The sequence below is a fragment of the Heterocephalus glaber genome, unplaced genomic scaffold (genome assembly GCF_053883595.1).
Source record: "Heterocephalus glaber isolate CG9 unplaced genomic scaffold, H.glaber_assembly_v1.0 deba00001673, whole genome shotgun sequence".
NCBI lineage: Eukaryota > Metazoa > Chordata > Mammalia > Rodentia > Bathyergidae > Heterocephalus > Heterocephalus glaber.
In genome coordinates, this window is record NW_028258410.1 from 4,189,302 (window position 1) to 4,209,176 (window position 19,875).

Genomic DNA, 19,875 nt, shown 5'->3' on the forward strand with positions numbered 1-19,875 from the left:
ATCCCATTTTTTTCTGTTTTCATTCATTGTTTTGTAGAACTATTTAATAAGAACAAATGTCATCCACCAGGTTTTAAGTTGTCAAGGCTAGTCTCCTCACAGTACATAAAAATCCAGAATTTCTATACATATAGGTATAACAGGATTTTGTTGTAGAATCTGAGGGTAATGTGTGCCCCGTCACCATGCACTAGAACTGTACAATGAGATTCCCTTCAAAAGAAAAGTGGAAGTGTCAAGGGACAGAATTGCCCCAAAGAGCACAATTTGTCTCCTGCTTGGTTGCTGGCAAGGGGCCCCCAGGAGATGGTTTCCCTGTGGCTTGGAGAGTTCCACACAGCACCAACAGCGACAGTCAGTAAAGGCCTCATTCATGGCTGTGCTCCTCCATGTGCCTCCCAAGACTCTGCTGTCTAATGAAGATCCCTCCCCTCACCCTCACCCTATAGCTGCTGCACTTCCTTTCCATGGCTGCTCTCATAGCCCGTTTGAAGTCTCTGTTCCTCAAGCTGTAGATAACTGGATTCAGCAGTGGTGTGACCACGGTGTAGAAGACAGAGATGACCTTGTTGGCTTCAGGAGACAAGTGCACATTGGGACGCACGTACATGGAGATCATGGTCCCATAGTAGATGGTGACAACTGCCAGGTGGGAGCCGCAGGTAGAGAAGGCCTTGGTGCGGCCAGCTGCTGATGGGATTCTCAGGATGGAAGACACGATGGAGACGTAGGACAGGAGAGTCAGGAAGAAGCAAACACACAGCACTGCAATGGAGAGGATGAAGATGAGCAGCTCTGTGGAGTGGATGCTGGAGCAGGCGAGCTGCATCAGTGGAGGGAGGTCACAGAAGAAGTGGTTAATCTGGTTGGGCCCACAGAAGTCCAGCCTACAGATTGTCAGGGAAGGCAGGAAGCCAGTACCCACCCCTGCGAGCCAGCAGAGAGCCACCAGCCGGGTGCAGGTGTCTGCACTCATGAGGGAGGAGTAGTGTAGCGGGCTGCAAATGGCCAGGTAGCGGTCGTAAGCCATTGTGGCCAGCAGGAAGCACTCTGTGGCTCCAAAGAACACGAAGAAGTAGAGCTGCACCATGCAGGCAGAGAAGGAGATGGTGTGGCCCCTGGAGGAGAGGTTGTCCAGGAGCCAGGGCATGATGGTGGAGGTGTACAGGATCTCCAGGAGGGACAGGTACTTGAGGAACATGAACATAGGTGTGTGCAGGTGTGGGTCCTGGCTCACCATGATGATGATGACCATGTTCCCAGCAACAGTGATTAGGTAGATGCACAGGAAGATGGCAAAGAGGAGGGTTTGCCATTCCAGGAGGCACTGGAACCCCAAGAGCTGGAACTCTGTGACGGAGGACGTATTCTGGGGTCCCATTGCCTGGGGAGGGCAGAAAACACTTTTGAGAAGCACACTTGCAAGGCACAAAACATTTATAATTATTGATGTTTGGAACTTCAGATATTTTTAAGACAGTGTATCCTTGTATGTACAGGTTGTTAGACGAATAAATGCATAACTCCATCTTTCTTTAACATGACCACATTTTGAAATGACAAGCTGAAATTGAAAGATCTCAGGAAGGGACAATAAGTTCCATTTCTTGGTCTTCTTTTAAATCTTAAAGTCTCCAATCCAAAGACATAGGCAAGGGCCGGGGATGTGGCTCAGTGGTAGAGCGCTTGCCCAGCATGTTTTATCCCCAGAACTGAAACAGAAAGATGCAGAAAAGGGCTCTTATTAGTAGATCACACACATTCAAAATAAGAAAAAATTGCAGCTATCTAAGGTGAGATAGATGTATTAATAAAATTGAGAACAGCGATTATCACAGTAGACACACATATCAAAATAAATTGTATGACTTAAATGCAAACAACTTTTACTTGTCACTGTATCAGAAACTAACAAGAACAACAGTGCTGTATCAAAATTATGCACTTCTGTCTCTTGTCTGATGGAGAAGACAGATAGCATATTTCCTGTAACACCACGAGGAAGTTTGTTCACTTTCCTCAGACACTGTTTATCAAAGCCCTGCTGTGCGTGTGTGCATGTGTGTGTGTGCAAGGTCCCTTGCTGGACTCTGCCCCTCGCTGCCAGAGGAGGTGACATCACCCCCATGCCCACAGCCTCCTGCGCACACTCCACACTCATGCTCCACCTGCCATTTCTCTCTTGTCAAACACAGCTCTGCATGAAGCCAAGGTCCACTTGCTGCACAGAAGCTGCTACAAAACTGAGGGTGACAGACAGTGAGGTGCTGCCACTTTGAGTCACTCCCAATAAGCTCCACAGCACCCACCCCACATCCTGGGCTGCTTGCTTTGGGGTCTGCTCCCTGATGGCTCCACTCCCTTTCTGTTTTCAGCAGTTGGTGAGCCCTGGCCCCTCTGTGTCCCTGGCAGGAGGCCTCCCATGGGAAGAGCCAAAGCTAGGTGGGGAGCTCTGCCTGGAGATCTCAACTCCCCTCCCCGAGTTCCTGCCTTCATCTGCACCACAGTGGGACATGATCTTTGGCTAGCCAATGAGGAGCCCCACCTAGCCCTCGGTGCTGAATACACATGTACACACACACTCACCCACACACAGACACATACACATGCTCATGGGTACACACACATGCACATACATGCATGGACACACATCTGCACTCTCAGCCACACACAGACACATACACATGCTCATGGGTACATACACATGCACACACATGCATGGACACATATTTGCACACACCCCCACACAGATACGTACATATGCATCATACACACACCACACATGCACACATGAGAAGGAGTGAGCTCTACTGCCTCTTCTTCCCCCAGCCCTGCCTCTCAGCAGGTTTGTCTCTGCCTTTGGAGGTCAGCACAGAGAGGCTTGGGTGCTTTCCTTTCCCAGCACTGCAGAGGGACCTTCCCAGTCTTTCCCTGTGTTCTGGGGTTGCCTCTTCTGCCTGCTCTGGTCCTCTGCTCCCCTCCTCTCCTTCACTTGGCCTTTCTCTCCCTGTTACTCCATTTGGCTCTGCTAGGCCCCACTGACCTCAGCCTCCTGCTCCCCGTGGTGTTCTCTGCAGCTTGCACCCTGGTGCTTAGGCTGCCCTGCTTTTCACAGAAACTCAGGTTTCAGTGCTTCTCTCAGACTCTGTCCTTCATGGATTCCAGCAGCCTTTGCTTTAGTCATGCATCTGCTCACTTACAGTCTTGGGGGGGTGGGAGGCAGGGCCCGTGCTCTTGGGTTTTAATTCTCTCTCTGCTCCTAACCCTCAAGCTTGGAATGAGCTTGTGTAACCAGCTCCCCTGTGTGACATGAACAGTGGGGCCTGCTCAGCTTGGAGAACTCCCCCCACAGTGGTCCTGACTCCTTGTAGTTCCCATCTCTCTTGAGGGCTCAATACCCTCCCTCCTTTTTGGGCAGGAGACATGGAAGTCAGCCTTTGTTTCTCTCAGACCCAGTACTGTATTTTCCCAGATCCAATCTGATCACCGCTCACCACCGGCACTGCTTGCTCTCTGGAAAATGCCGCTTCTCCACCTACATCCTCATAGCACCCTTCCGCAGCTGCCCAGGAACTGCAACCTTCCACAGGAAGCAGCTCCCATGACACATTTAAAACACAGGGAGCTTCCTGAGGGAAGATGAACTCACTGAGCTTCACTCCTGGTCAAACAGCCAGGACCAGTCAGCTTGCCCACCTGTCAGTGACCCACTGCTCTGCTATCCATCTTCCTTTCCAATCCCTGGGGATCTTTCTGTCTTATTCTGTTTATCTCCATTGTGGTTAGACCACTGGGAATATCATCCTCACATGACCATGAGATACTAATGCCAAGGGAAGCTATCTTAGCAACTACGCCTTTCCTATCAGAAGCGCAATAGTGGGTGCTTCACAAAGATGGAGCCAGACTGTGCTTGGCTTCTCAGAGGAAGCTCGAGAAAGGGTAAAGGAAGCTTGGAGACCTCGATAGTCTCCTGGGCCCTGCTGCCTTCTCCTCCCTCTCCCCGCCAACCTCTTCCTCTGCTCTTCTGCATCCTATACTGCTGCCCTTGGTGTTCAAGCCTGCCAGGACCCGCATTTTCCTCACTCAGCAGGCTCCTCTCCTTGGGACACTGCAGAGGCTGATTCGTCATGCATGCATCTGCTCTGCCTGACGGCACTTTCTCCAGGATGCCTGGGTGACTTCTCAAGAACTCAGTTTTAGCTACTTTTCTGTTGTTATGGTTTTATATCCTGGACCATTTTGGCAAAGTCATTTACTATTTCTAAATAGATAGCAAACCTCAAAGGCTAAGTTTTCCTTGACATTGAGGAATAATTTATGGGGCTCAGTGTAATTTCAGAATCCAACAACCAGAACCAGGACAAATCTACAAAAACCTGTGTGTCCATCTGACACTTAAACATGTACCATGGTGGCCTTCTCTTGAAGGATGAGACACTCATCTGTAGGAGATTCCCCATCCTGCCCTTCCTGCCTGCATCCCAAGGCCCAAGTGATTCCTGCTCCCATGTCAGTTTTGCCCCCCTCAAACCCGAGTCCTTACTGTGCAGTCATGGTGCCAGCCAGACCATGCCATCTTATGCCGCTGTCTGATGCTGGGTGAAGCAGATTCTCCTCTTAATAACCCCAAGTTTCCTGAGGACCTGGCCCCTCTGAGAATGCCATTCCCCAGATATTCTGCCCATAATTTGCCCATTGAATTAGTAAACAATGAAATCAGCCTTCTGATACTAGACTGTCCATCGAGGCTCCATTGTCATAAAACACTTGGGATGGATGCAATTCTTGCATTCCTTTTGAAATAGATTTTTTTAAAATTTAACCTAGGACAGGTCATAATTATAGTGAATTAAAAACTGAATCAAACAAAAGGATTTCTTTAAACCCGGCAAGCAGTCCACTCATGAGGGAACTGTTCTTATTCGTGTGACAGCTGTGTTTTGCAGAATGGCATTTCACCATCAGGACTTCATTACAGAGGTGGTTAAATATAGACATGTATGTGCAAAACAGTTCACTAGCTCACCTAGAGAAATCTACATTAAAGCTCCTTCTAATGCAAATTTCTCAATTTAATTACAAATAAGCAATATATGAATTGGCCTGAGAAACCATGTTAGAGTTTTAGAAGATAAGTTGAAGAAATTATTTGCAAAACATTTTCGATATAGAAAAAAATTTTTAAAATTCTAAATTTATGAAAATAATTAGTAACAGCTAATGTTTTAATACTTCTGGTTAAAATAAACTTACGTTTTTAGTTTGAAATAAAATATTTTAAGAAATCTTTTTACAATAATTATTAGTGTACATTAGTTACACAAATCAATGGGTTTAGCTATGACATTTCCATACATACATGTATCATGTTTTGATCACATCTGCTCTCCCTTCTAACTTATCTTTTAAAATTTCTATTAGTATGTGTCTGTGAGACATAGTAACTATGTCAGTCTTGGGGACTGATACACACACGTCACATCTTCATTAGTTTTATTCCCTGTCTGCCCTCCTCTTTAATCCCAGTCCTTTCTCAGGTCCCTGTCCCATCTCCACAGAGTCTAGCTACCTATTTCTTAATTTTGCTCTTTTATTTTGCTATGTAGCTTATTTATATTTTGAATCTCTCATATTAGAGAAATCATGCCATATTTAGCCTTTTATATCTGATTTATATTACTTAGTATTATGGTCTCAAGATTCATCCATTTTCCTACAAATGACTCAAATCTATCCTTCTTTATGGCAGAGTAATATTCCATTTATAAATACATTTTCCTTGTCATCTGTTGATGGACACACGGGCAGTTTCCATGATTTAGCTATTATGAACTGTGCTGTTATAAACATGACTATGCATGGTGGACTGCAGTCTGAGGATTTCAGCTCTCTGGGGAAGATACCTAGAAGGGGAATAGCTGGGTTGAATGGAATTTCTAGCTTTGGTTCTCTGAGAAGTCTGCACCCTGACTTCCCTGCTGGTTGTGCTGGTTTACATCCTACCAACTGTGTTCTTTCTGTGCTTTCCTGCAACCCCTTCTCCCTCTCCTCTGCCTGCCCCTTCCTCTTACCTCTTCTATTGGAAGAACATATTGAAAGTTTGAATATTTCCCCTCCATCACTCCCTTCCTCTTACCTAATAGTCCCTCATCTACTGAAAGAAAATGTTGGAGGTTTGAATAAATAATGACCAAAAACAAAAGTATGTACTTTTTTGGGTTTTAATCATCTTTAATTCAACAAATATGCATTTAGCATGCACTGTTTGTTTGAGACTGGCATAGATATTATATCAGTGAATTCACATGTAGTTGAAGGGAAGTCTGCATCATTTATTATTTACTGATGATTAATTCTAATATGTGTTGTCTCAAAAGAATATGATTTATGATTTCAGAAACATGATTCATAGCTTTTAGAGAATTCAGCAAAGGAAGGAAATACAGACAGAAATATGTCTTCTAGAATACCCGCAGCCCTGTCTCCCAGAAGTAGGCATCCAGTAACTCACTTTCCATACACTCCTGTGTCCCAAACTCACCGTGGCACAATTGGGTTCCTGCACGTGGCTTACACCTTGGGTCTCTCTGTAATACTTCCATGGTTAGCATGCATCATAGGCCTTTTCTCCTGTCCTATTTTGGGATAAAATTAAAATGTCCTTCATAGTCTCACAGTGGTCCCCTGTTGCATGAGGTGCTGTTGTAATCTGATCCAGTGTAGATCTAGCTGCAGACTCGCAGGGATAGCAGGGCATGGCCTGCACAATTCAGTGTGTACACTTTGCTTTCGTCTGCAGAGAGCAACAAGGAAACTCCCATGCAGGTCAGCCCCAGCTGGACCTGGAGCTGGGAGGGTCCTCAGGCTCCCAAAGACCCTCATGCCCACCCAGGAGCCAGTCAGAGGGGCCTGTGATGTCAACATGTGGACAGACACCAGCTTCAGGCATCACTGCAGCCTCTGGGGGGTAGAGAGCTCAAAGCAGACAGAGCACGTCTGCAAGCTGCCATCCACATCCAGTACCCAGCCAGGCCACAGCGGCCCAATGTCTCTTATTCTGCACTAATGGAGATATTGGATACAAATGACTTTCAAGAGTGCAGGGGAAGCTCGTGCCAAGCACATTGACAAATGCCAGAGAGAGATCCTTGGTCACAGGGAACACACCCAATCCAGTTCAAGCCCACAGCAGTGAACCACTTAGCCATGCAGGTGCCTGCAGGACCCCCCCACCCCACTCCTCTGGCCTCTTGGATGTACTGCCACCTGGCTCCACACTACAAAGACACACAGGGGACACCAGACCACCAGACCATCATACTGGGTAAGTTGGGGGATCATCACCTCCCATTGGAACCTGGACTATCTTCAGGGGAAGGGTAGCTGGAACCTGCAGTAGATCCTTGCAGAGTTCAACCCTACAGGAGGACAGGGAGCTCAACTTGGGACTTGCAGCCAGAAATCTGCCTGAATCACATGGGTCTACAACTGGCTTGCTGAGACTCATTGACTTATATCTGCACACTGCTGCTCATGTTGTCTATTGTGAAAGCAGAGAGATAGCCTGAAGGAGGCCTTTCATTTTCATTTTTATTTTTTATTTCCAAAGTTAGTATTATTGGTTTGGTTTTTTCCTTATTTTTAATTTTTTCCTACTGTGCAAATTTTAGTTTTTCTCTTCTTCTTCTTTTTACTTCTTCTTTCTTTTCTCTTTCCATTCCCTCTCCCTCCCACTCACTCTCTTGCTGTCCCACATTGTTCTTCATTTCCCTTTTTGTTCCTGTTCTGGCCCTAATTTGGATTTCTTCTTTTTCTTTTTATCTCTTTTTCCTTCTCTCATCCTTGTCCTCTGGCCTCACTGCTTACCTTCCCCTATCCTTCTACCTATTTGTCCCTCCCTCCCCAAATCCTTCTAATTCCCCATCCCGAAGGGTAAAGTTACTATATTAGTTTATTCACTAAAAACATATGTTGGGTTGATCCTCGATATTGATTTAATTCACACAGTAAAAGGTTATAGATTAATAACTACCACAAAATGTCATTTTCTAAGATGTACTTGATGCTATGGTGTTGCTGATTGTATCACTTGGGCTAAGGTTTTTTTTATCAATCTAGTCAGTGGCCCTTCCTGGTACAATGAAAATGAGATAGCCTCAGAGTCATTAAAGACTCAAAACCTAAAGACCAGCTATATGTGGAAGACACCTCTGAGAAGCAATCATTCCATAAGGGTTCTAATTACAAGCAACAAATATACTTATAATAAGCAATTTCAAAGTATCAACCAAGGAATTAAACAAGAGATAGTACCAAAAACAAACATGAGAAGACATTTAAGCAAGGCACAAAATCAGACTTCCACCACACCAAGGGTAAACTCTGGGGGAAATAAGGTAGAAAAGTCCAATAATCAACCACCTGGACACCCTGAACTGATAGCACAGGAAGTAACAAAACAGATGAATGAAGATCTAGAAAAATTTAAAGCAGAAATAATCTCCCATATGACTACAGAGATGGTGAGCAGAGTGAAAGACATGATTAGGTGCTCTAGAACAGAAATGGATAAAAAAATAGATAAGCTCAAAAACATATTGGAAGCTATGAATGCCCAGCACAAGGAAGAAATAGAAACCATGATCACCCAACAGAAGAAAGAAATGGAATCCATGAAACAGATTCAAACAAATATTCAGGAGATTAAAAGCTCCACGGAAAGTATCCACAGCAGATTAAGGGAATCTGAAGATAGAATATCAGATATAGAAGACAAGATCATGGTTAAGGACCCTGGAAAAAGAGATTTCCTAAAAATAGTCAGAGACCACAAGAAATCAATCCAACAGCTGATAGATGATGCAAAGAAGGATAATATAAGACTCATAGGAGTCCATAAAAAAACAGGAGAAAGTATAATTGAGATTAAAAAAAACTGTTCACAGAAGTAATAGTGGAAAACTTCCCAGACAGAGGTGGAGAATTGGATATACAGATAAGTAAGGCATATAGAACTCCAACTAGCCATGATAAAAAAAACTACACCTAGACATATAATAGTCAAGATAACAGAAACCCAATAGAACAAAATCCTACAAGCAGTTAGAGAAAAGAAACAAATCACCTACAAAGGAAAGCCCATTGGAATCACAGCAGACTTCTCAACACAAACCCTTAAGTCAAGGAGAGCCTGAAGTGAAGTATTTCAAGCCCTAAAAGAAAATAACTTCCAATCTAGACTGTTGTATCTGGCAAAATTATCTTTTCAAATTTCTGGGGATATTAGGTACTTCCACAACAAAGAACACCTGAGAAATTTCATGAATACCAAACCACCACTACAAGCAATTTTAAACAATATCCTAGAAAAAAAAATGAAGGTCACAGCTCAATGAGGCTCAACAGTGGGAAGCCACCAGGCAAGGTAAGAAACTAAAGGGAAAGGGGGAAAATAAATAAAAGAGCAAACAAAAGTAAAACATCATGACAAGGATGAATCCATATCTATCAATTATAACTATCCATGTTAATGGCCTCAATTCACCAATCATAAGAAAGAGACTGGCAGACTGGATTTAGAAGCAAAATCCAACAATATGCTGTATACAAGAACCACACATAACTCAAAAAGAAATTCATAGACTGAAAGTAAAAGGATGGAAAACTGTTTTCCACACTACAGGAACACAGAAAAAAGCAGGGGTAGCAATCTTATTTGCAGACAAAGTAGATTTCAAACCAAAACTAATTAAGAGAGACAAAGACAACCACTACATCCTTGTCAAGTGAACAATCCAAGATGAAGAGATGACAATCATTAATATATATGCACCCAATATGAATTCCCCCAGCTATACAAAACAAATATTAATGGACATGAAAAACCAAATAAGCAGTAACACAATTGTAGTGGGGGACGTCTATACCCCACTATCACAAATAGATCATCTAGACAAAAAATTAACAATGAAATTCTAGAACTGAACCAAGCTATTGAACAAATGGACTTAATAGATGTTTACAGAGTGTTCCACTGCACAAAATCAGAATACACATTCTTTTCGGCTGCACATGGGTCATTCTCCAGAATAGACCACATACTAGCTCATAGGACATGCCTAAGTAAGTGTAAAAGAACTGAAGTTACCCCTTTTATATTATAAGACCATAGTACAATAAAATTTGAGATCAATAACATAAGAAACTGCAATACTCCCACAAAAACATGGAAACTGAATAAGAGCCTCCTGAACAACAAATGTGTCACAGAGGAAATTAAAGAAGAAATTAAACAGTTTCTACAAGTAAATAATAATGCCAGTACAACAAACAGGAATCTATGGGACACAATAAAAACAGTTCTGGAAATACATAGCAGTGAATGCCCATATTAGAAAACCAGAGAAAACACAAATACATAACCTAATGCAGAACCTCCAAGCTCCTAGAAAAAGAAGAGCATAATAAATCCAAAGCTTGTACAAGAGAGGAAATTATAAAGATCAGAGCAGAAATCAATGCAGTGGAGACTAAGAGAACAATACAAAAAAATCAATGAATCAAAGAGTTGGTTTTTAGAAAGAATTAATAAAATTGATAAACCTTTAGTCAAACTTATAAAAACAAGGAAAGAAAAGATGCAAATCCATGCAATTAAGAATGAAAAAGCTGGGCCGGGGATTTAGCTTAGTGTTTCCTTTGCTTGCTTTGCAAGCACAAGGACCCAAGTTTGATCCCTGGTACCAAAAAAAAAAAAAAAAGAATGAAAAAGCTGCAGTCACAACAGATCCAACAGAAGTCCAGAGGCTCATTAACAGCTACTTTGAGAACTTGTACTCTAATAAAATGTAAAACACAGAAGTAATGGACAGATTTTTAGATACATATGAATTGCCAAAATTAAATGAAGAAGATACAGAAATTCTAAACACCCCAATTACAATGAGTGAAATAAAAAATGTAATTAAAAATTTACCAACAAAGAAAAGCTCAGGACCCAGTGGCTTCACTGCTGAATTCTACAAGACATTTAAAGAAGAACCATTGCCATTACTCTTTAAACTCATCATGGAAATTGAAAGGGAAGCAAGTGTTCCAAATTCATTCCTGGAAGCAAGGGTTACTTTGGTTCCAAAACCAGGGAAAGACAAAACCCACAAAGAGAACTACAGGACAATCTCCCTAATGAACATAGATGCAAAAATCCCTAACAAGACACTGGCAAACAGAATACAGAGTCTCATTAAGAAGATTGTACACCCTGACCAAGTCGGATTTATCCAAGGGATGCAAGGATGGTTCAACATTCATCAATCAATAAATGTAATACACTATATTAACAGAGTCAAGGACAAAAACCATACAATCATCTCAATAGATGCAGGAAAATCATTAGACAAAACCTAACACCGATTCATGATAAAAATCCTACAGAAAATTGGAAGAGGAGGTTTTTATCTCAACCTGATGAATGATGCCTGTGAAAAACCAACAGCCAGCATCAAACTAAATGGTCAAAAACTGAAAACTTTCACACTAAAATCAGGAACAAGGCAAGGATGCTCACTGTCACCACTCCTGTTCAATATAGTTCTGGAAACATTAGCCATAGCAATTAGACAAGAGAAAGAAATAAATGGAATAAAGATAGGAAAGGAAGAATTTAAACTGTCATTATTTGCTGACAATATGATATTTTATATAGAAGTTCCAAAAAACTCTGCTACAAGACTTCTAGACTTACTTGACAGATTCAGGAGAGTAGGTGGATAGGAGGTCAACACTCAAAGAGCAATAGCCTTCTTGTACACAAATAACAGACTCACTGAGAGAGAAATTAGGGAAATAATTCCTTTTACAATTGCATCCAAAGAAATGAAATATCTAGGAGTCAATCTAACAAAGGAAGCAAAAGACCTCTACACTGAAAACTACAGCACTCTGAAAAAACAGATCGAAGGGGATATCAGAAAATGCAAAGACATCACTTGTTCCTGGATAGGAAGAACCAATATAGTGAAAATGGCCATACTTCCAAAACTACTATGTAGATTTAAAGCAATCCAATTAAAATTCCACCAATATACTTCACAAAACTAGAGAAAACAATCCAAAAATTCATTGGGAACCAGAAAAGACCTAGAAGAGCAAAAGCAATTCAAGGCAACAGAGATATGGCAGGGGGTATCCCAATCACCAACTTGAAAGTATACTACAAAGCTACTGTGATAAAAACGGCATGGTAATGGCAAAAGAACAGGCCTGAGGACCAGTGGAATAGATTAGAAGATGCAGAAACAACTTCAGACATACTCAGCCACCTCGTCTTTGACAAAGGAGGCAATCACCATCATTGGAGGAAAGATAGCCTGTTTAATAAATGGTGTTGGAGAAACTGGATTTCAACCTGCCAAAGATTAAAACTGGACCCATACCTATCACCATGCACTAAACTAAGATCGAAGTGGATTAAAGATCTAAATATTAAAACAGAAACACTAAACTTGCTGGAAGATAAGTTAGGTAGAACTCTTGAGTACATTGGCATAGGAAAAGATTTAATGAACAACACCTCAGAAGCACAGGAACTAGCACAGAGAATCAACAACTGGGATCTCGTCTTATTAAAAAGCTTCTGCACTGCAAAAGAAACCACCAACAGAGCTAACAGGCAATCTACAATGTGGCAAAGCATTTTAGCAGCTGTACCTCAGACAAAGGACTACTATCTAGAATATATAAATAACTGAAAAAAACAGACCCCTCAAATTAAAAGACCCAATTCAAAATGGGCATCTGAACTGAGCAGACATTCCTCAGACAAAGAAGTAAAAGCAGCAAATACATATATGAAATAAATGTTCAACATCACCGGTCATTTGAGAGATGCAGATGAATACAACACTGAGATGCCACATCACCCCAGAAAGAATGTCCGCTGTCAAGAAATCAACCAGTAACAAATGCTGGAGGAGATGTGGAGAGAGAGGAACACTTCTCCATTCCTGATGGTAGTGCAGGCTGGTGCAACCACTGTGGAAATCAGTAAGGAGATACCTCAAAGAAGGAGGATTAGTGGTCCCATTTGACCCAGCTGTTCCCCTGCTCAATATCTTCCCAAAAGAATTAAAAGAATAATACCACAGCAATATATGTGCACCCATGTTTATAGTGGCATAGTTTGTAATAGCTAAAGCTTGGAAACAGCGCAAGTGCCCTTTAGCTGGAAACTGAATAAAGAAGATGTGGGGTTTTTTTTTTAAATAAAATGGAATACTACTCAGCCATAAAGAATGAGAAACTAAAGTCATTTATAGCCAAATGAATGCATATTGAGGCCATACTCTTAAGTGAAATAAATAGGACACATGAATAGTTTCTCTATTATGAGAAACTGAAAATATAAATAAGGATTTAAATGATTAAAATGAATAACTGACAATTTGAAATAGGAAGAAGAGTCCAAAGGGGTAGGGATGATGGGAAGGTGAGGGGAAAGGAAAGAAGCAAAAGGAAAAATTATGAGAAAAGGAAAAAAGTGGAAACAAAGTCTATGTAAATAGGGAAGGGTGGAGGGGGTGAAGGTGCACAAGTAATGGGGGAAAAATAAGAACCAAGATATATCATGTACAGGTAGAAGCACCCAATGACAAATGTAAACATATTGTATACCTAAAGTATACCAATAAAAGAACTTAAGAAAAAAAAGAGTGCAGTGGATACTGGTGATTAAAAGCATGCAGCATGGAATATGCAATTACAAGGCATAGTGTACATGTTTACATTCCCAGTGTCTCCAGGACACAAGCCTGTTCCACCCAGGAGCCGCCAGAAGACCAGTTGCGAAGGTGCTGCTGCTCTGTGGCCTTCTCCCTTTTCCCCTGCTGGGACTTGGGTGCTGCTTGTCCATCTCAAGTTCCTGTACAGGAATCTTGATCCCCAGGCCATGGCACTGGTAGACAGAGGGCCCTGTAGAGGGTCCCAAGGTCACTGGGGGACCACAGGAGGCACTCTAGGTTCTCTGGCAACTCCTGGGTCCTTACAAAGCCCAAGCCTGGCCTGACCACTTCCTCCTTCCCCAGGTGTCCTGTCACCACCATCCCCACCAGCGCACAGAGCCCAGGATACTCACCTGAGCCAAGCCAAGCTGACCTTCAGCCTCTAACACTGAGCTCTGACTAGATCTTCAGGAAGCCAGCCCGTCTTGGTGTCCTGTGATAGCGGTGCACCTGGACTAAAGCTGTTGCCCTCTCCTCACCTCCCACCCCATGTACCCAGGCTCTCTTCCCCAAAGCCTTAATTCCCCACAAGCAGCAGGGCTCCTGATACTGCCTCATGACAGCGACTCACCCTAAGAAACCCTCAATTATTCCCATTTCCAGTACATTCAATTTTATAGATTGAGAACCTTATTATCAACTTCTCATTTGAAACAAAAACTTATGTTTGAACATGCTCCCTTAAGCAGCGCATATACTAAATACTTATGTTTGACTATAATTTATTAAATATTAATAATTCTGCAGTTAGGTTAAAAATAAATATCCATTACATATACTAAATCAACACATTTATATAAATATTCAAATTTTATCTTGGAATAATACTTCAAACTTGTTCTTTTATATTTCCTAGTAATTTAAAAAATTTTCCTTTGCATTGTTATGATTAATTAATTAACCAGCATATGAAGAAATTTTGGATAATTATATATCATCATGATGTGATTATTATGCATAGCCTCATTTAGTGGCAGCTGTAAAGGTAATTACTGTTGCAAGAAGGAACTGAAGAGTATCACAAATATTACTATAGTAATAGTATAGTAGTCTAATAAAAATAAGCTATGCTACCCTATGGAATTATGACATCACTATAATAATGCAGCCGACACTTCCAGAGCCTGTCTTTAGCAACATACTTCGTGGAATGCGTTAATGTCCTGGGACAAACTTGGGCTCTGTGGCTGGCTGTGTTTTACAACCATTCTCTGGAATCAGACAACTGAATAAAGGCAATGAACTAATCAAAGTAACCAGCCTCAGAAGATAAATGTCCCATCTAGAGATCAGTGACTGTTGTTTTCATGGGGCCACACATAAAATTAGCAGGTGCTATTATGATCTTTTATCGACCTGGCACCTAATTAGAGTGAAAGCTTCCTGTCTGAATACTCCCAAGTTGGACACGCAGTGGAGATGACAACTCTGGAACAGCAAAATCAGCTCTGCAGATAATGGAGCAGATCAAGTCCCCTCCTCGAGGGTTTGCTCTTCCTTGTCTTTCTCTCAGGTGCATCATGGGGTGGGAGCCCAGAATGAGCACTTGCTGGGCAGATATCAGAGTCCTGTGCCTTCCAGGCACAGTGCCCCACAGTCCTTACAAAAGGACGCGCTTCCCCCAAAGGACCCAGGCAGGCAGGCGTCCAGAGTGCAGTGCAGGGCTCAGGGTGCACAGGAGGCTAAGGTGCATCTGCTCTGCTGCACAGCCAAGTTTTTCTGCCACAGTCACTGGCCCCAGTAACATCATGGCAGCTGCAGGTGCTGGAGGAAATGGATCCATGTCAGTTATGTAAACATTAGTGTCTCTTGTTGGGCTGGGTATTCAGGCACTGGTGAGAGACAGCAGGAGCCCCAACCATCTGGAAGATGAAAGTCTAGATGCATAGGAAATGCTCTGAGCCCCTTTCCTGGACACTGCAAAGTGCAGAGGAGGTCCACAGGGGCGGGGCCCCACTCTCAACTCAAGCAGAGCCTGGAGGACACACAGGCAGCATCCATCTACAAACAGACAGTGTGACAAGCGTGATCTAAGAAATGCAGCTAGGCTTGAGCTTCTTCTGCAGTTGGCAATAAAATTCTACAACTCTGGGATCCCACCCACCCGCTCTCCAGCTCCTAGACCATCCCTGAGGGGGAAGAAGCCTCTAAGTGACATTGATCCACGATGAAAACCACTGGGAAAGATAACCCATGGTGGTGTCCAGGTCCACTTCTGCTGGTAATGGTGAAAGTCTGCTTTTGATATTAATTACCTACTAATAAGAAGTAAATGTGGGGTACAGCACACAAAATTAGCCCTTATCTGGTCTCCCCAGGTTGTCACTTAACAAGGAGCAGCTTCAAAATATTCCTGCAGCAGAACCGCAGGGTGGAGACCTGTAGTCCTCTGCTGGGCTCCTCTGGACAGACAGAGCCAGAGCTGCTCTCTCTGATAGGAGCTGGGCTGGCTGCAGACCCCAGGCTCTCAGGGCTATGTCCAGAGGGGCCCTCCATGCCCGGCCAGGTCACAGCATGCCCCTGCACCTCTAGTCTGAGGATCCCTCTCGTGTTCCTTCTGGGTGGTGATTCTGAGAAACCCTTGGTCTGTGCAGGCTCAGAATGAAGGGGCTTTGGAATAAAAACATTGGTAGAAAACACTCTTCTCCCTGAATTGGTCAAAATATGTATAATAACAGTGTGAATCACTCTTTAGCATAACATTATTTTTAAAAAGAAGTAAGATATGCTATGTACATGAGCCAGATCCCCACAATGAGTGCAAACATTATATACTGCAAACATGACCTAATAAAAATTAAGAAAATAGTAAAGAAACATATTACTCCTTAAAAAATAAAAGAGAACAAGGGCACAGAGAAGGAGCCAGCATGCTGAGACCATGGGGATTCAGCCTCTATTCTTAAACTCTTGGCCTCTGTACTTTTGTATTAGAGAAATAAACTTACATGAATTTAGAAATGAATAAATAAATACATAGCATTATCGTGTGAATGTGCCTTTGTGAGCACTTGCTGGTGTGGCACCAGTTCAGCAGCACCTGCTCCCCTGCCTGCCAACCAGAGCTCAGGCCCTATGCTGGCCCCCAGAGCTGTCTCTGTGTGCACTTCCTGAGAGCCCTTCCCCCGGGAGTGAGAGGTACAGGGTCATCAGCAGCCCTCACAGGTTTGTACACTGTTGGTGGGAGCATAAAATAGTGCAGCCCCTGTGGAAGTAGTACAGAGATTCCTCAGGAAACCAAAAGCACAATTACTTTGTGACCCCACATTTTGACTGCTAGTGTTCACCCAAAAGAACCAGAGAAGGGTCTGGAAAAGGTCCTTATGCCAGTGTTCATAGTGATGTCATTCAAAATCTCTACAATGCAGAAGCAACTCAAGAGTCCATTGACGTGTTAAAAATTAGCATGTGCTTTTGGGTAATGAGATTTTATCCAGCCTTAGCAATGAAGGAACTTGTACAATGTGCTGTGACGTGTTTAAGCACTGAGGAGCTTATACTAAGGGAAGTAAGTCAGTCACAAAATGACAGACATATAATTTAACTAGGTAAATCCCCTAGAGTAGTCCAGTTCAGAGACAGCGGTACGAAGGTGATTGCCAGCATCTGAGTGGGGTGAAGGGGCACAGGAAGCTGTTATTTAATGTACACAAAGCAGCTATTGATGAAGCTAATCATTATGTGCTGCAAATGTACTAAAAAAAGTAAAAATGTAAAAAGTACTTTCTGGGTACAGAGCTTCGGTTTTATAAGATGAAAAGAGTTTTGTCAGAGTCCACGACAGTATAAATTTGCTTAACAGTATTGAACTGCACAATTGGAGTGGTTAAGGTTGGGAACTTCTGTGAGGTGTCTGTTACCACAGTAACACAGGGGGTGGAAAGGCAAGGGGAGACTGGGTGGAATCACGTGGTGAAAACAGAGGAGCTCTGCAAATGAGGAAGTGCTGAGTCAGGGCTGAGCTTTCCTTTCCCTGTGCTGGGCTGAGCTGGGCTGTGGGGCAGGTGGAGAGGCTGTGAGAGCCCTGGGCCCAGGTGGCGCAAATAGGGCCCCAGGCAGGGAAGCAAGAACTGATGTGCTGGAGACACTGAGTCAGGAGCCCAAGCCCAGAGGCCACAGGGTGGCAGCGAGAGCCTGACCAGATGGGGGTGAAGGATCTGATGCCCTGTGTGTGCCACTTCCACAGGATGAGCGGAACTGCTGTGTGTCACAGCCAGCTGTGTACTAATAGAATAGGTTTTTTCTTTGGAGAGAAGGAAAAAAAGAACAAGAGCTGAGAAAAGTGTTCAGATGAGCTGCAGTGTACATTTCAGGGAATTACCAGGATGTCAGGACCCGAGTGCAAGGAAGGGTAGATGAAAGTTTGGGTGTACACAACCCATGACTGGGTTGGAGGACTGAATTCAGGGAGAGGTTATGTCAGAGAAAGGCTTGTCTTGGCCTAAAAGAGAAACCATGAAAAAATGCAAGTTTAAACAAGAAAACATGTGGAGGCCCCGACCAGCAAGTGTGAACAGCCAGCCTGGTTGTTGCACACCACACGCATCCAGCTGGAGGGCCGTGGCAGGACTGTGCTCCCTCATCTTCTGGTTTCCTGGGGTCAGAGAGCAGACAGCCGTCGCCAGCAGCTCTAAGCCCACTGGCCCAACAGGGGCCCACCAGCACTGGGAGACCCGGGTCCTCCTGAAGCACATTGTCACTTCATCCATAGAGCTGAGCAGGTGAATTATTACTCCATGTGGAACAGAAGTGAGGGAGCTGGCACTGAGCAGGACCAGAGCATGGCAGGGACATCACCACAGTGGACCAGAGAGGAAGCCCCTTGGGTAACCCATCCCACACAGGGTGCATCCCAGGCCTCCCCCGGAAGTTCCTTGGGTCTGGGCCAGTGCATGTGCAGCATGGAAGGGCCTCAGGCCCCAGAGTGACCCCACTGGAACCCCCTGAGCCACCTCAGCTGTGGGTAAGATCAGTGCTTCTGGTGCAGATGATGGCCCTCCCAGCAGCCCTGAGGACCAGAGTCACGGCCCACCTCTCCCTGCAGGTTCATCTTGCTGCCACCTGCCAGGCCCTGCGTGCCCACCTGAGTATGGGTGCAATGCCACCCCCCACCACCACACACACACTCATCCCCGCCCAGCCTGAGGTCTTCCCGTGGCCTGGCACCCTTCTGCACTAGCTTGGACCTGCAGGGAAGCAGTCTGTTCCTGGTTAACAGCCTGTGAGGCTCTCTCCAGGACCTGAGAGATGAGGCTCAGGAGGCAGTAGCAACAAACAAAATGATTTAAATTTAAAAACCTAACAGGAAAAGACACATTGCCTAGAATTCCCTCAAAATCCTCCCTCGTGGTGGGAGCCCACTCATCCCATGTCCTTGCCACTTTCTGAAGCACCTCTAGAGTCCTCTCTCCTGAGTGTCTTTAGCTGTGCTCTCCTCGCTACCTCCATGTCCTGAATGGATTTAGATCTTTTCCCTTTCCCTGTCATTTTGACCTTGGGGCAGAGCCCAAAATCACAGGGTGCCAGATCTGGTGAATCAGGTGATGAGGAAGCAGCCTCCTGTGGTTATTTGCTGCCTTTCTGTCCAATGGTGCTCAGCGGCAGCAGTCACCGTGTTTTTGATCACACCTGGTAAACACCTTCAGGGAAGAGGACTCCAGAGCTGCTCCAGGAAGTGGCGAGGATGAGGGATGAGTGTGCTCCAAGTGATGGGGAGGACTCTGAGGGGCTTTGTGGCAGTGTGTTTTTTGTTCACTGCATGTTTGATCAACCTTTGTATCTCTTCCTCATCTTCATGCCTTTTGCATTCAGGGCTGCATGTGAGACCCACAGACACACATGTGTGGAACAGACAATGGCCATGCTCCCTTGGTGTCCAGCTCCTCGCCGTGAAGTTACCTTTGGCTCAGGTGGCGGGGCTCCCCTGAACCCGCCACTTTCTGGATGGCATTCACAGGTCCCGTGCTCTCCCTGCTCATACCCCTGGGGTCACTGCTGCCAAGGCACTGGCCATGCCCAGCCTCCCAGACCCACAGCCAAGTTCTGAAGGGCAGTGCTCCTTGGCTCCCCAAGAAGCGGCTTAGCTCAGGCAGGA

General features: G+C 44.1%; 1 protein-coding gene across 1 annotated transcript; it reads right to left on the reverse strand.

Moving 5' to 3' along the window:
* Positions 1-367: 367 nt before the first annotated feature.
* Positions 368-1,381, reverse strand: LOC101704459 (olfactory receptor 11L1). The gene has a single exon (XM_004870698.2). The coding sequence runs from the start codon at positions 1,379-1,381 to the stop codon at positions 368-370; it is 1,014 nt and encodes a 337-aa protein (XP_004870755.1).
* Positions 1,382-19,875: the final 18,494 nt, after the last annotated feature.